We start from the raw sequence: 18,343 nt of genomic DNA, 5'->3' as shown, positions 1-18,343 counted from the left end.
GTAAATGGTAGGGCTGCTCCAACCTCCATACCCACTCTAGCTTTTACCTGTGCACCCTGGAGTGGTTGGGATGTTAATTAGGACTTACTTTAGGGTTAGGGCTTATAGCAGGTGCACATGTAGAAATCAAGCTACGACTTACTTTCTGAGTAGGTCATATTTTTGGGGAAACACGGTAGGAACATAGAACAAAGGAGCCAAGTTTATTTCATAATGAAACAGAAATAGTTCTTCTGAGGTAAAAATGAGTATATTGAAACATATATACAGTACAAGCCATTTTGATCGTTCAATTGGTGAAATGTATTACCCAAAAGAGCAGGTTGGGGACAGATAATGTTTGCATATGAAGCCTCTTATAGTCAACACCAACTTCATTGCATAGCATAATCATGATTAATATAAGACATTTACTTGTTTAGGAAAATATCCTTGAGAGAATTCACTATCATATAGTACCAAGCAATGGAACGGATATGTGCACTTCCAAATCCTGCATAACACATCAAAAATTTGCTATGACATTATATGAACAGGTAAGGTATTTATTCATATTTATTTTACTCCTTTAACATTTAAAAATCTCTAAAAAATTTTTTAAAAAAACCTTTCTTTTATTTACAGTGTGTATGTTGTACTTGTGGGGCATCTTCAGATCCTTTGCCTTTTACAGAATTTGTACGTTACATTTCAACAACAGCATTATGGTAAGTAAATTTATTTGTTATTTTTCCTCCATTGGTCTCATAAGTTAACAATTTTGGTGTGAATAGTAGACACAGCTTAGAGCAAAATACTAGCTTTGATTAATAACCTAATTACCTCTTTATCATGTTAAAGCTGAAGAACATTCACATCTGAAAGTGTAATCAGTTCCTAGGAGAGGGATATATATTTATGTTCTAAAAATTCCATTGTATTTGTTGTTAAATGAGAATGAAATATCTACTAGCCTTGGGCGATATTCTATTGATAAAAACATTAATGAACATAATAAGATATATTACATGCTCAGTTTCTGGTGATTTGATGTACAAGTCCACATAATTTTCTTCACAACTGTCCAGAAATGGTTTGCAATTGTTCTTGGATGTTTTTCCAACTATACATTACAGCATTAGGATTTTCTGGTACTCCCTCATTGAAGTAGTGACTGATTCTGCTCACACTTAAATAGCCACCCATCTTACAAAAAGAATTCTGGGTGGTGCAAAAGAATTAGATAAAAATCACAGATATAAACGTTTTTAAGGTTCAGAAGTCGTGACAGTTGGCAACTTCTGACCTGATCAAATATTTCTTAAGATTATTACATCAGCCTTTATTTTCCTCCTTTGGGAATTAAAATAACAGCTTGAACTACTAGGAAGTTGCTTCCTCCCAGATGGTGGAAATGAGAATTTAATTAAAGTATTTCACAAGGCACAGCAGAGGAAATTTCTTCTTGGAATAAATTATCTTATTCTACTACACGGAACGATTTCCCGTCAGTCCAAGCTGTAATCCTGCTTCCAAGTAGACTGGACATTTATAGGTAAGATAGATATATCCATTTAACAAGTATAATCTTGTTATTGTGATGGAATGGAATAACAGACATCACTACATTTGCCAAATTTTAAGCCCATAAATAATGCTTTCTATAAATGAAATGTCTAATGAATGTTGAAATTATAGCAAAATATTTTGCTTTGTCAATTTAACCCAGTATTTTTAATTACAATGGAGAAGTTTATTGCAGTATATTTGCCTCATATGAACAGGAATGGTCAAACCATGTTTTGTTCCAGAAGCATTTTTTAAAGAAATTCCAGTCATAAAAACAATAGCAACCTGTTGTCGTTTTGACCAGAGCTCAGTTCGTAGGCTGTTAAGGCGCCCTATCTGATTTTAAGGTCTAAGCATCTGATTTTTTTCCATCCTTGAAAATATCTACATTCATATTTACATAATACATTTTCCTTCATGTACTTTTTTGTACTTGTAATATTCTGTAAAATTTACATAGCCCTAAATAGATCTAAATCTATAAAAGAAATAATGTTTTTTTTCCTAATCTTGCTCACCACTTTTAATGTAAGCAATAAAATGTCCACCTTCAATCATGGAAACTCACTTGGAAAATGCAAGTCATGATCTCATCTCTGTCTACCAACACAGGGTTGTTATATGGAAGAATGGGATGAATTAGTGCCATTGTGCTATCTTATAGTTCTTAGTGAAAATCAGAATATAAATCTTACAAATATAAGAACATTCTGTTAATTGCAATAATAAAATGGACTAAATCAAATTATTTCATTTACAGCAATGAAATTGATAGAATGGTGGAAAGGCATGAAAGACTCAAGCCAGAAATGTTTGCTCAACTGCTTCAGGCTGCAAATACAACAGATGACTTCAGGAATTGTCCGGTAAGTTTACCAAAGAAATAATGCTCTAATATTTTGGTGGGGGGGTTTTCTCCTGATCATGATAAATCCAAACTTTTAACATTAAGTGAATAGTTTGTTTTTAAAATTTGTCTTGGCAGCTTGATGTAGCCTTCAAATACTTAAATCATAAATCAAAGTAATACATATTGTCATACAAAATTAAAACAAGATCCCAGGAAAAGTAACCCTTTAAACAATTATTTGGTATTGGCTCTCAGATAAAATAACAGCTATTTGAAAAAGGTTAGTTATTTTAAAAATAATATATCAAAATTTATTATACAGAAAGTCTTTACATTATCAAGTATAAAATATATCATTTTGAAAATTTTAAATTAACTGGTGATGTGCACATTTTTAGTAAAAAACGTATAGCTTATTGATACACAGAACAATTAATTGCAATTAAATACTTCAGTTTTAGAAAACATAGTGGCATATCTTAATAGTTATTAAATCGGATTGTCTTAAAAATTAGTTTTCAAAATAGTTTTTGTTGTGAGTAGTTTTTCCATTATGCCTCTATAAGGGTTGCAGAAATGTCTGTTACTATGCAACAGCAGTGACCAAAAAATCAAATTACACTAATTTGTTTTAGTCTCTAAAGAAACCTACTTTAAAGAAAAGTGGTAGAAAACTCAGATGAATTGCTGCATATTGCTAACATATTTAAGTTTTATAACTAATCATTTAGATCAGAAATAATGGGACTTGGCATGTGAATAAATTGGAGATGTTGTCTATTATAAAGCAGTCTTCTAAGTGAATTTTATGTGGTTTATATAAAGCTCTTGACATTCAAAAGCATCTAGATCATACTATTTGTCCCCTCTTCTTTTTTTGTAGAGCAATTGTGGCCAAAAAATTAAAATCCGCCGTGTTCTAATGAATTGTCCAGAAATAGTTACTATTGGATTAGTTTGGGATTCTGAACATTCTGACCTAACAGAAGATGTCATCCGAAATCTGGCAACACAACTTTATCTTCCAGGGGTATGAAACATATTAATATATTTAATTTTCTGTGCTCTCAACATATTAAAAGAACTTTGAAATTACTAAAGACAGAGTTCTCTGTCTTGTCTAATATTGTCCTATACTCAGAAGAAACTCAATGAAATAAAGTTGGCCTTTCTCCCTGAAAAACATACATAGGATTCCATGCTAAAATGATTTTTTTTTACTTTATAACTAGATTGCACATGAAATGTCCATTCTGCATCATTTACCACTATTTTTAATAGGGCTAGATTTTTTTTTTTTAAAAATAAGATGTTTCACCTAGTCTTTTTTGTATAAAACAAATCAAAATATAACTTTAAAATATGTGGTTAAGCTAATAAAATTTCTCGGGTGCCCTAGAAGAAAATAATACAAATGTATAACTGAATACGCAAGAGTGTGCATGTCTATTATTTATTTATTTATTTATTTATTTATTTATTTATTTATTTAATTTATATTGCCACCTATTCACCCATGGCAACTCAAGGCAGTTTACAGAATAAAAATCACATTTTAAACAATAAAAACTAACAAAAAGAATCAAATCAATTAATTTAGTACAATATAACAACCCACCCACCCCCCGACGACAACAGATCAGACGAGCCATTTAATGGGCTCCATCCTGGTCTGGGTTCCTCAGACCCGCTAGCAGAACCAGATCTTCAGTGCTTTCCGGAAGAGTATTAGAGTGGGGACCATTCTAATCTCTGGGGGAATGATGTTCTAGCGAGAGGGAGCTACCACGAAGAAGACCCTTCTTCTGGGTCCCACTCGGTGTATCTCCTTCGGGGACGGGACCTGCAACATTCCCTATCTCCCTGCTCTGATGGGTCTAGTAGATGTGACCGGCAAGAGATGATCCCTCAGATAACCTGGTCCTAAGTCATGAAGGACTTTATTGAAGCAAATTGTTAACCAATGCAGCTCCTGCAGGAGAGGTGATACATATGCACACCGGGATCTGCCCAAAACCATGTGGGCAGCTGCGTTTTGCACCAACTGGAGCTTCTGGATGCTCTTCAAGGGCAGCCCCATGTAGAGTGCATTGCAATAGTCAAGCTGGGAAGTGACTAGGGCATGAGTGACTGTGAGTAAGGACTGTTGGCCCAGGAAAGGGCGTAATTGGCGCACAACCCGCAGTTGCGCAAAGTAGGAATTCGAGTAGGAGTCATGAGTCCAGGAAAACTCTTAGATTACTCACAGGGTCTTAGAGTGGTGCCACCTCATCCAAGACAAAAGGTGGCAATTCTCCCTGAGCCAACGTACCCCAAATCCAGAGCCACTCAGTCTTGCAAGGATTTAGTTTCAATCTGTTGCTTCCCACCCAGCCCCTAACAGTTCTAGGCACTGTGAGAGGGAGGACACAGCATCACTTAACTCATCACGGGCCGGGACATACAGCTGAGTATCATCAGCATATTGGTGATACCTCAGTCCATGGTGATGGATGATTTCACTCAGCGGCTTCATATAAATGTTGAAAAGAGGCGGAGAGACTACCAAGCCCTGCGGAATCCCCTAAAGCAGGGTGTGAGGGCTGGATCTCTCCCCTCCTATCAACACTGACTGAGGCCACAGAGAAAGGAAGTGAACCAGGACAGCACAAGGCCTCCTACTCCCATCCCCTGAAGCCGCCCCAGGAGAATACCATGGTTGATGGTATTGAAAGCCACCGAATGGTCATAGAATGTATAAGGTATTTCAGTTTTAAAACAGCAGAAACAGAAATTTAAAAGATAACTTAATATTTAGTAAAATAGTTAACAACATAATCAAAAGGTTCTGAAAAGTCAAGGTACTTTTTTAATTTCTAGAAACTATTCATTGGTCATTCCTACTTACAGGCTTGAAGTCTTAGGCCATTGATCTAAGTGATAATATCTGACTCGAGTAGAACATAAGACTTCTAATGAGGGAATCAGTGGTAAAATGATTTATTCTGAAAAATGCATCTCTAAGATTACAGTATCTTTCAGTCTGTGGTTTGCTAAATAAACTGGATGGACTCTTTCAATATGGCTATGTAAAATTGTGATTTATCCTCATCTCTATTTCTTACTTGTTTATCATTTTTACAGTTGTTTTATAGAGTTACTGATGAACATGCCAAAAACAGTGAGCTTTTGCTAGTGGGGATGATATGCTATGCAAGCAGACATTATTGTGCCTTCGCCTTTCATACTAAGAGTTGTAAATGGGTGTTATTTGATGATGCTAATGTTAAAGAGGTAAGTTAGTTATGATATTGCATTTTAAATAAGAGGCATCCCAATAGCTGCTAAAGATACTTAAATATATTTTATATAATGCTCTGACTTCCTTAATGTTGATAGCGAGACATGAAGTAAAGTCTTAATATCAAAGTTAAGGCAGTCAGAATCTATTTTCTAATGCACATGACCTAAGTTGACAGGTTTGGTGTGTGTGTGTGTTTGTGTGTGTGTGTGTAGGTTTGTTCTCTAAGCTTGTGGGTTGATTTCCATACATTTTGTTACCGGGCTAGGTAACTTCTTCAGCAGAGGTTAGGAGATGTCAGTGTCAGTGTTTTGTTTATAAGGGCTTCAGGTGTGGGTGTGTCAATTGAATGTTGTGATGGGTCAGTTATGAGTCATTGGTGGATCTTGTGATGAGATTATATCAACTTCAGAGTCATTGGGAGATGAACTGCTAGCGGGGTGGGGGGAGGTGTTTTGTGGATTGATTGAGGGTGGTGCTGTGTCTGGTTGGCTGTGCAGTTGATTTGGATTCTGAAACCAACCCATAAGCTTGGAGAACAAACCTTCACCCTCATCCTACACCCAAGCTACAGATATTCGCCACTATTGCAAATGAAAAGTTTAGTTTTGTTCTAAGTCATGCAGGAATTTGTTACTTCAGTAACATGCATTGCACCAAAAGCTGTAGAGTTAGACATGTATTTTTCACATGTCGAAACTATTTTAAAATGTTTAAATTTGTTTGATATATCAATTTATTTTAGTTGTATTGCCACTTTTTCTTAAATGATTAAATGATTTCTTCTCTTTTAGGTTGGAACAAAATGGAAAGATGTGGTATCCAAGTGCATCCGGTGTCACTTTCAGCCACTGCTACTATTTTATGCAAACCCAGAAGGTACACCGGTATCAACAGAAGATGCACTTCAGCATATAATTCATTGGTCACATTATAAAGCCTCCACAGGAAATGGAGAAGAATTTGGTAATAGAAATTTGAATATTTACAACTATATTTATTTAGTAAGATAGGCAGATGCTTAATATGGTGTAGATAAACTGCCAACATTATATTTGTAATCCACCTTTTTTCCCACTCATTATACATGAAAGTCTTCTCTAGTTTTATCCTCAGACTGACTGACTTGCAATTTGAGGTAGAGATAGTAACTCTCCCAAAATTTTCCAGTGGACCACATGATCATTTAGTTTTTGTTTTTATTTAGCAAGCTTATATCCCGACCCATCTCACAAACATGGCTTTTGCTAGCATATAATAAACATTTTAAAACAAATATATATAGCCATTTTAAAACAATTAACCATAAATGCAACTAAGAATGAATCAACATCCTAAATACAATCTAATCACTTTAGAGCCTCCCTGTTGCCATGGAAAAAAGAAATTTTGAAAATTAATAAGGCTAGGCTATTGATTGAATGAACTTTGGTGTCCTTAATATTAATGTATTAATGCACAATTTCTTGTGGTCAGGGCTAGGAATAGAAAAATTGTGGGAACTTTAGTTATTAGAAAATTAATAAATTGAGTACGAGGCATATTTAATTTTTCACATTGGATGAAGTACATGCAAAATAGATTTTTTTTACCAAAAATCAGATACTAGAGTTCTATCAGTGAATATATGTAGCTCATTGTTGAACTGTGGCGTCCTTGCTATTCTTAGAGCTTGGTGGTTCTCTTGCTTGGTTGTGGGGTATTTTGTTTTTAAAATGTGAATTTTTTAAAGTCTGAAATAGAATTTTACTTTGAATGTTTTTATTAGTAAAAGGTGAAGTTTGATCATTCTTCAAATATTTTTCCTATTAAATTTAAACTGTGTAGTGTGCCTAGTATAGCTTTTATTCAGGCATTTATTTTTAATTTGTTAAGCAGGCTGTTCATTGAAAAACCAATTTCAGAGATAAATTGAGTAAACATTTTCCTCATAAAAATAATGTTTTTTAACATTTCTTTTTTCTAGGGTTTGACAAATATACTTTTCTTAAGTCAGATTGTGTAAAGGAGAATGGATTTGAAGAAACTTCTAATCAGAAGAGTAAAAAAGCTCAACTAGAAAACACTGCCTTTACTAGGAACTATACTCAACCTACTAATGTCAGAGGGTCAAGTATGTATCATACACATTTTTTTAAATTACTGGGATGAATTATACTTAGGTTAATTGTAAGGTTAATTATAAATAATTTTTGTTTGACTTTTTCAAATGTTACCTTGTACAAGTAATTGAACATTATACAAGCTAATTATATAAAATGTCTAGCAAGCTACCATGTTACAGTGGTGCTCAAATTTTGTGAATCGGATCCTTTTGTAATTTCAATATTTCTACATAAATATGACCTAAAACATAATATGTTCTCCACATAAATCCTCAAACTAGATAAGGAAAATCAAATGAATTAAAAGCAATATTTGAAATTACAGGTAGTCCTCATTTAGTGATCATTCAACATTACAATGGCACTGAAAAAATCTTAGATCCGGTCCTCACACTTATGACCATTGCCGCATCCCATAATCATGTGATAAAAATGTGGACATTTGATAACCAGCATGTATCTGCAGTTATTGTAGCATCTTGAGGTCACGTGATCACCATTTGTGACCTTCCCCATTTGGCTTCTGACAAGCAAAGTCATTGGGGTAAGCCGGATTCGATTAATGATTGAATGATTCATTTAACAACCGTGGTGATTAACAACCCAGGACAAAAACGATCAAAATATTGTGCATGACTCACTTAACAATCATCTTGATTAGCAGTGGAAATTCTGGTCCTAATTGTGGTCTTAAATTGAGGACTTCCTGTAATTTCAAATAGTGTGATTATTCCAAATCTGATTGAGTATGGAGGATAGTATATTTAAAAACCTAAGGTGTTTTTAGAATTATTGGCTTCTTAACCATAGAATCTAGAATATAGTTTCTACACGCTCCTGGGAGTAATCTTGTTGTTGCTTTCCTCATTCCTGGTCTGATTAAGGTTTGGAAAAGGGAAGGTATGAGAATGAACCTACCGGTATATGTGCTGCTTTTAAGATTTATCATTTTCAGTATCTTCTTCAGAAAAAAAAGAAACCTCAGAGATCCAACATTTTTCCAATACCTCTAAAGAAAAATTAGTGAATTCCCCCAAAATGCAGGATATTAACCCACTGCTTTTTAAAAAATAATATGATTGTAATCTGCTAAGCATTATATGTTGCAGGAGGTAAACTTCTTTATATTTGTTGTTATGTTCTTGTGTTGGTATATTCAAAACATTTAGAGAAATTTGATTCAGATTGTCTTCTTGTCTGCTCCATTACTGTAAACGTGTATAGCATAATTCATTTATTGCTGCAGGTAAATTGGGTCATAATGATCATAGGGAAAAAACAAAAGATATTTCCAGAGAATGTGCTCAAAAGGCAGCTGAGATGAAAAGTTACCCATCATCATTAAGAAAAAATCCTGACAGAGGATCAAGGAAAGAATCTGGAAAACAAAAAGGTAACAGAATTTTCTTCTGGCTAATTCCTCCCATATGGATTAAACCTATATAACTTTGCCTTGAGATTCTAAGGAACTGAAATATATTTTATATAAAGAAGAAAGTCTAAATGTGAATACTATAAATAATCTGTTTTGGTATTTTGTTTTAAGATCTATCAGGAGAAATACACACTAATCTTAAGGCAGGATCACCACCTTCTGGAACTGGATTTAGGCATCATTCCAATGAACGTCTATATGGTAGTCAAGGGAGAGGATCTTATCGGCATGAAAAGGTGCACAATCAAATTAGACCCACTGTACAGACATTCAGCTCAAATAAAACGGAAGATGGAGAGAAGGGGAACCGTATGAAAACTGACAACACAGCTGGTTATGAAACAGATAGTAGTCAAGATTCCAAAGACAAAGGAAGCATCAGTAGCAGCAGAAGTCGAAGCAGAGGCTGGAAACCCATGCGAGAAACACTGAATGTTGATAGCATCTTTATTGATTCAGAGAAAAGAGAGCATAGCTCAAAATCCAAGCTAAATGCAAGCAATAAACCAAAGCATGAAAAGGAGCAGAGTTCAGTCATCTGCCCCAAAGAAATTCAGAGTCAGAAGGGTCTGATGACTATCTATGAAGATGAAGCAAAACAAGGAGGAAGCCAGAATTCACTGGATTTGGAAAAGAAAGGAAATAAAGAAAAAATAACAGGATTTGTAGAGAGAAAGGTTCATCCTGATAATTGGCAGGCACAAAGAACTGAATCTGGCTATGAAAGCAGTGATCATATTAGCAATGCATCTGCTAATTTGGATTCACCAGTTACTGAAGGAAACAGCCCAGTTGACCCCAACAGCCTGAAAGAAAACATTTTCTGCAGGTAATGATATTAAAAATATATTTGTGATTATACAAAATACATATACATTACTATAGAACAATACCATAGTACAAACACCCTACCAAATTTTGATTTTAAAATGAAATAAACATTTTATCATAATAGACTTCATGGTATTCCAGTTCTGCTGGTAATTAAAAGCTTGGAAGATAAGAAATACAAAACCAGTTGTCTAATAAGTAGAATTACTTGCATTGATTTTCTATTTATATTTGATTATAAATTATCAAATAGAAAATATTTGCCAATTAATTCATCAAATCAAATCTTTACTATGGACATTATCTATGAAAATTTCCTATATTTGGAGGGGGGAAGACTAACACATTTTATTAAGATCCAGATGTAACATTACTTATATTCAGATAGTAGTATTTGAGTTATTCAAATGGAATAAGGTCACTGAGTTTTGTAAGCGTACTAGATTATAATCATGTAAAATATTGTTGCTTCTCTTTTTTCCATTTAACTTTTCTTTAATTGGGTATATTCTCTTTAATTGGGGGATGTTTGCTTTCTATTGCCAGTTAGAGGGTGGGAAGGGTGAGAGAAAAGAGGAACAAGGTTTGACTTTTTTATATAAAATATATTTCTTTGTTGAATTTCTAGATTCCTGTGTAGAAGCATTTAGCCATTTTTAAAAAAAAGTTTCAGTAGAATGTTTCAGGGTTGGTGAATTCTGTTGTACTATTTATACAAGCAGTTGATAATTAGTATATCCTTTTTCATAGTGACCAAAATCTGTCATTTAGATATTCTGGAAATGTCTTGCAGACTTTCTCCCAGCTGAACAAAAACTCTTCGGAAGGTAAGGTTAATTATATTTGTTACATCAGCTTATTGAACTGTTAATTGATTTTTGACTATAAAATGTACTGTTTAAATGTTAGAATTATTATAACTCTACAATCTTTCTTGATACTGTTGGCAGGTTTTCTATGAAAATTGTTTGTTACTTCCCAATTAAAAAAAATTAGTACCCAATTTGTGGAAACATATTCAAATAAAATATTTTTTAAAAATATAAATGAAATTTATTCTCAACTTCTAAAATATTAATGTTTCATTAATAGTGGCAATGAAAGTGCAGTCCTAACATCAGTCATATTAATATGGATAGAACATAGAGTCAAAATTCCTTTTGAGCTGTGTCTGATTTTAATCATGCATGGATCTTCATGTCAGCAGAAGAGAAAAATAACACATCTATTTTTATATTAGTTGGAATTCTGAAGGCACAGCAGTGAGCCACTCTCATTGAATGTTTGCCACAATGCTACTATATTAGGAGTATTTGGTTGAAAGCTTGCACTGCCACCTCCTGTTGAAGATATATAATAATTTAATAATAATAATAATGCTTTCATGGAGTTTTAAGATACTTTGTTACCTAGGCAGTTACACTTTTATCTAATTTAAATTAGTACCAGTACCAGTAAAAATGGATGTTACTTTGAGAATGTATTTAGAAAATATTTTCAAAACAATAAATAGGATAATTTAGTTATATTTGGCATTTAAAACATTTACTTATGTATGCCTAATTGCTATTATCTAGTCAGATGTTTCTACGAATAGTAGAAATGCCCTTTCAGATCACATATCTGTAAACGTAGCAGATTTTAGGATTAAGCTGTTATGGCTTTTTCTTTTAACATTAATTTTACATGGTGTTTGTCATAGTATGTTAATGTTGATCAGTGGTGAGTTGCAAATATTTTAATTACCAGTTCTGGCGTGCTACCGCACACACAATGCTTCTATACATGCGCACAAGTGTCTGGGCGGGTGGGTGGGGCCTTCCGCCGCCGCTACTACAGGTTCGGCCAAACCAGGCTGAACTGGGAGTAACCCACCTCTTATGTTGATGCTTATAAAGATAGTCCTCACTCAGCAACCACAGTTGGGATCGTCAATTCGGTCATTAAACAAATGATTGTTAAGTATATGGATATGTATCTAATTTCTAATTTCTTTTTAACTTTCGTGATGTGTGTTTTTTAATGTTGTACGCCGCCCTGAGTCCTTTGGGAGAAGGGCGGCATATAAATCCAATCAAACAAACAAACAAACAAGTAAAACAAAGACTGTGCTGATGATCTTACTTCAGTTTTTCTTTGCTTTATAACGAAGATCATAAATGTGAGATTTGATCACAAATTATTCATTATAGTTTGTGATCAAGTCAATAATTCATTATTGTTGTAACTGCGACTGAACAAGGATTACCTTTAGCTAGAGTTGGAAAAGACCATTAGGCTTTGCAGTATAATCCCTACTTAATTTAAGAAACCAAATTATAGTATTACAATAGAATAGACCATGCTGCAGTGGTCATCAGCATGAAAACAGTCAAAACAAGTCACTTTTTTCAGTGCCATTGCAAATTTGAATGGTCACTAAATGAACTGTTGTAAGTTGAGGACTAGCCATAACTGCCTTTTCTTTATTTTTAAATCTGAGATACATATTACAGTACACATTTGAAATTGTAAACTTTGGCTTTTCATTCATTCTTCTAGTATTCCAATTTCCTTCCTTCCTTCAAATCTAGCTGTGTTTATAGTAATAATCTAAGAACATTGAACCCATAGCCTCACGTGTGTAAAACTCTTCAGCAATTCCAGCCAGCAAGGCTAAATAAAAAGGAATGCTAACATTGCAGTTTAGCAGGATTTTTTGTGGGGATTCTCCACTCCAGCTGTAATTCAACAGCAGAAAAAACAGCAATTTGAAAAGTTCCATAGAACACGGCACTGAAAATGTTCAGCAAACTAAATGTTATTGTTGGCCTATATCTACATCAAATGCATACATATTTTTCCAGTTGAAAACACTGGGCTTGAAGGAGTTTGTTAGGTTGATTTTCTTAGGGTCTGAAAGGATCTTTTGAATATGTTACATGTTATTCACTGCCATATTTCCCTAAAAATAAGACAGGGTCTTATTTTCTTTTGACCTCCCAAAATAAGCAGTTGGCCTTATTTTCAAGGAGGTCTTATTATTTTTGAGGTGCAGGAAGCAGCGAGCATGGCCACCTCATGGCTGCTGCTGTTGCAGTATTTTCAGGAAGGGCTTATTTTCAGAGGAGGGCTTATTTTAGCATATGCGCTCAAAAGCTTGATTGGGCTTATTATCCGAGGAGATCTTATTTTCGGGGAAACTGTATTAATTATGGCATTTCAAAGGATAATTTTGGAAAACATAGGTGAACAAATGTTGATACTTTTTCCTTGAATTTTAAAATTATGAGTGTTATGCTGGAAGGTTTTGTTTGTACCAGTCTAACATAAGTAAACCTTAACTATAAAGAAATATGTTGAAAGTAAATAATAATCACTGTTTTTCAGTACTGAAGAAAGGTGAAGTTAATATGCATATTAACTACAAGCCATCTAACTCCTCATCAACTTCTCATCTGCAGATACAAAGGTAAATTTTACCTCAAAATATACTTATGTGAGTTAGTTAGATACTTAGTTCCAAAATTCTGAGGGTTGCCTCCACCACCACCACAATACCCTGTTTGGGTGCTTAGCAACCAACCTTCATTTATGGCTATTGGCAACGTCCTGCGGTCACTGCAAAACCTGATGTTTACTTTGAGTTTTTAGCAAAAACACCCCATAGTGAAAAATGAGTTCACCTAATGACTCCAGTGTTTGCTTAATGACCACTAAAAAGTCATAAAATCTGGTTGGTCACATGATTTGAATTAGGACCCTTACAACTTATGACATAATGACCAGGCTCCATTGCTGCCGAAGGTCCATACTGTTATATGGAGTCTTCTATTTTTCCAATACCAGATAAAATCAATATTACACATGTGAGTATATGCACATGCAATCCCCCGTGCTCTCACCATGCATGCCCCCCCCACCCATGCAGTCTTTTTTGTAGACTAGCCAAACCCAAAACCTGCAGCTGTTCTTCATATGGTTTAGTCTTTAGGCCTTTATATCTTTTTTCAAATGGTACAACCAAAATTATATATAGAAAATATAGAAGTGCATAAAGTTGGCATTTTTACTTTTAGTCTCCTAATGATCTGTTGTATCAATTTTGTATTATTCATAGATGCAACACATGCAGTTGGCACCTTCATTGTATTAGCCACTTTAACCTCAATATTTTTTTCTTGGTTTGTTACAGGCTAGTCACATCCATCAAGGTGTTAGTGAAGTTAGAGATTTTTGCCCAAGGGTGCATCACTTCATACTTCCTAAATTTGAATTGTGTTCAGTTGATTTAAATCAGTCCTTTCAATGGCTTTTGATTTTGTTCCCTCTTGGTTGCTTACTATAATCTTCAAATTTCACCAGCTCACTGCTTAAATTCATACATTATTCATACATTAAAACCAATAGAAATTCTTAAAGAACTCCCTTACTTGCTTTGATCCATTGAGAAACTGCCTATTAATTTTTACTTTGCTTTTAGCCAGTTAGCTGTTGACAAAAGCACAGTTATTCACAGCTCATGGCCACTACATTTACTCAAAAGCCTTTAATTAGAAACTTTTTAAAAGACTGTCTTCAGTCTTTCTCATTGTTGGTGCTATTAAAAAACTCTAAAAGTGGGTGAGACAAGATTTATCTGCAAAATGCCAATTTTTATTTAGCAAATCTATCTCTTTGTTCTTAATTCCTTTTTCTTTGATTCCCCTTACCACTTTCCCTGAAACAGCTGTTAATATAACTGGCTTATAATTCCTTTTTTAAAATGGCTGGCTTTTACTCCTCTGGTACTTTGATTTGAGCATTGTTAAATTAATGAAACCATTATGAATTCCAGCAACAGCTATTTATCAAATACAAGTTCCGCTTATCATAAAAACAATGTCCATATTTTTGGACCTTTTCTCCTGCCTGTGCAGTGTAATGGGCCTGAAGCTACTCTATTTTTGGCATAATAGATAATTTCCATCTATCTTTTTTTTTTAAACCAAGCTAGTCTGGTTTCAGATTATTTGCCTGTAGCTTTCGCAGAACTGTTCTCCCATTATCAGCTTTCACACTTTCAGAAATAACACAAGCGACAGTTTGCTGGAACTGAACACTTAGCAGCAATCCTCTGACCCTTGCCCAAAATTATCCAAGTCTATCCTGCCTCACAGTAAATAGAACAATTGATGATTTATGTCCTGCTGGCTGGTGACCCTGGATGGATAGAATATGAACACAGGGAAATCTACCAATCACTGCTCTTATATTGTCCCAGAGTTAATTTGTAAGGGTGAGATCATTCTCAAACCTTGTTATTTATACAGATTAGAACTTGACCATTGGACAGTGCAGATTATATCTAATGGCTAGACATACATATGAAAATGATGCATTGACCAGCACAGAATCTATTAGTTTGGGAATAGGAATCAGATATTGTATCCTAAAACATCTTTCCTAGATACCTCTGACTGTGTAAGAATTTTCCATTCATTCTGGGGGTTTAAAATCAGTACTATTTTTAAGGGGGATTTAATTTTTTTCAGGCAATAGAAGCTAAAAAAACTAAACCTGGAACTACTGATCAAAAGTTAAAAGTTAAAGCTCTCATGATAGAAAATTGACTGTTTCAGAGAACTTTCCCCCCCCCTTTTTTTTTTTTGTTTGTTCTGCTCTTAAGGGTCTCTCAAAACTCTCGAGGTCTCTGGAATAGTTTGAAAATCATTGGTTTATTATATCAGTTTATGGCAAATGGCATATAGATATATATTTGACAATATGCAATAAAATGGAGAAGCACACCCATCTTTTGATAACTTTCTGTCTTTATACCAATTATTATTGGAATATTTGTATTTTTTGTAAATGTTATATTTTCATGGAGCCTAAAGCACTGGCCTTGTCTGGCAACTAGACATTAATGCCTAGCTAATGAAGACAAACAATCTGAATGTTTCTTCCACAATTTCCCTGTACCAGTTTACTGCCCATCATAGTTTCTGGCTGATTCTTTTCTTTCCGAAGAGTATTTGCTGTTTTTACTGATTTCAGTCATGAATATAAAGCCTGCTTATACCTGTATACTTGTTTACAAAATTCTGGAGTTTGCAATATTACCATGTTTACATCTGACTAGATTCTTTAAAACGTACAGGCTTACCTCAACCCCACCATGAAATAACAAAGATTACTTTATTCTAGTAATTACAAATAGAATTGGATTATATTTACTATTTTGCAATAGTTATATTAATATTTACATCCTTAAATATTTTGCTTTCTAGGACTGATATGCCAGATTGCAATAAGAAGTCTTTACCTGCATTAACAGTGCAGACAGCTTTAAAAGATCACATTGAAAAAGAAATAAAAAACAGTACAATCAATGAGCAAAGCTCTTTACCACGGTCTGGTGAAAATGTACCTACTGAGACAAATATCCGTAGTGCTGACAATTCAGTATTTTCTTACATTGGTGAGAATGGAATCATGTCCGAAAGAGTCCAAAACAACTGTGAATCTTCATCTACTCATTTGCAAGTCCCCTGCCCAGTATCTCATACAAAGACCGTTAATTCTACTCCTATTCTTGCATTTTTCTTACAACAGAACAAACCCAAGCCTTGCTGTAATGAATCTGCTCCATCTACTGGACATAAAACAAGCATGTACAGTAACAAATATGATGATGCAACAGAAACAGTTTACCAAAATCTTCCACCACCTTTACCACCAAAGAAATATACTCTATCCCATTTGCATGGCATAGAACAAGAATCCACTGTAGAGTTGAACTTTATAGATCATCCAAAAATTGAAAAGCATGTTGCTATTGCTACTTCAAAAAGTATACCAGAAGCAAGTTCATTTGCAGATGAAGAAAGGTTGAAAGCATTTCATTGCAATGAGTCCTCTCAGATGAGTTTTTCACCGAGTTTATTAGGAAAGGATTTATGCACTGTATCCAATAATCCTTTAAACAAACGGACTTGTTTTACTGAACCAAATTCTAGTTCCCTGGATGCAAATGCAAATGATGTTATATCGCTTACTACTTATTTTTCCGTTGATAACTGTATGACCGATACTTACAGAATTAAATACCACCAGAGACCAAAACTGTATTTTGCAGATACTAGTGGGTCAAACAAAGAGAGATCTTTGTTACCCAGTGGAATGCAGTTGGACACGTCTTACCATCACACTTCTGAATTAAATCATCCCACAGCTCAACAGAAGCATAAATCTAATATTGGAAATGTGTAATGTAATAAGAATGATTTGGGAATGAATATAAATCCTTAGAACTCCAACTCAATGTGATGTTTAAGTTTACATACTTTAGCTACATTTCATTTGGAAAGTACACATTAATAAACTGTCCCTTGCATGTGCATGCGTGATCAAGAAATATCAAAGATGGTTTTATGCTTGTGGAAATCCCGATTTTGCATAAGTTCAATCAAAGTGGCTATTCTTTTAAATGAGGAACTTATAAAATATTTAAATTGCTTTCATATGAGAAATAGATGCATCTTTTTTTTAAAAAAATAAAAGCATGAATAGAATTTCTTTTAAAAGTGACTTGATTTAGAACATTTCAAAATACCATAAATATATTTCAAAGTAGATTTTGGACCTGATTCCATAGTTGGTTAAATTTTCATACTAACTATAGCACTTTTGTAGGTTATAAAAACCTTAATCATGTATCCATTTGCAACTCCCATATTAAGACAATAGAACATTTTTAAGCATCATTATTTAAATTTATTTTGAATGTTGAATTCTCATGAAAAAATCATTCACAGAATTTGAAATGGGGAGTATGATATAATCTCAGATAAGCCCTTTCACAGATAAGTTGATCCTCACAAGTGTGTACAGTAATTTGTACTGCTTTAAAGAAATATGATTGAAATATAAGGATTGTTCATACGCACCAAAAGATACATGCAATAATAAGATAGTTTGATCTATACAAAAGCCTTGAGAGTTTTTGTCTCCTTATGAAAATTGTGTTCTTTATGTAAAGTTTGTCATAAATGCAAATTTTTAGTGATATGAATTGTTTACATGCACTTCATTTTTTCATGTAAAGGCACTTTCAAGCTTGCTATGTAAAAATTGAATATAATCTACATACAGTGTACTACCTCAGTATGACAATATGGGATTATTTTTAGTATGTATGTACAGTATATATTTATATATACACACAGAATATATATGTGTGTGTGTGTGTATGTATGTATGTATGTATGTATGTATGTATGTATGTATGTGTATATATATGTGCTGGTTTTGTTGTATTCGGGTCTTCTCCC

General features: G+C 34.0%; 1 protein-coding gene across 3 annotated transcripts in view; it reads left to right on the top strand.

Moving 5' to 3' along the window:
* The window catches only part of USP53 (ubiquitin specific peptidase 53), a 39,435-nt gene extending 21,092 nt beyond the window's left edge, over positions 1–18,343 (top strand). The window contains exons 5-16 of one of the 3 annotated variants that reach the window (XM_081959645.1): positions 423–536; positions 625–707; positions 2,309–2,414; positions 3,282–3,428; positions 5,522–5,671; positions 6,473–6,644; positions 7,645–7,791; positions 9,030–9,176; positions 9,330–10,047; positions 10,800–10,876; positions 13,419–13,500; positions 16,301–18,343. In XM_081959645.1, coding sequence (XP_081815771.1) covers positions 423–536; positions 625–707; positions 2,309–2,414; positions 3,282–3,428; positions 5,522–5,671; positions 6,473–6,644; positions 7,645–7,791; positions 9,030–9,176; positions 9,330–10,047; positions 10,800–10,876; positions 13,419–13,500; positions 16,301–17,282 — 2,925 coding nt within the window. In that variant the 3' untranslated portion in view covers positions 17,283–18,343. Of the gene's footprint in view, positions 1–422; positions 537–624; positions 708–1,377; positions 1,535–2,308; positions 2,415–3,281; positions 3,429–5,521; positions 5,672–6,472; positions 6,683–7,644; positions 7,792–9,029; positions 9,177–9,329; positions 10,048–10,799; positions 10,877–13,418; positions 13,501–16,300 lie in introns of those variants that run through there. The other 2 variants (XM_081959646.1, XM_081959647.1) reach the window with 2 other exon arrangements.

The sequence above is a fragment of the Natrix helvetica genome, assembly GCF_964273705.1.
Source record: "Natrix helvetica genome assembly, chromosome: 7".
NCBI classification, from domain to species: Eukaryota; Metazoa; Chordata; class Lepidosauria; order Squamata; family Natricidae; genus Natrix; species Natrix helvetica.
Note: the sequence above shows the minus strand (reverse complement) of the source record. Positions and strands in the feature narration are given on the sequence as shown.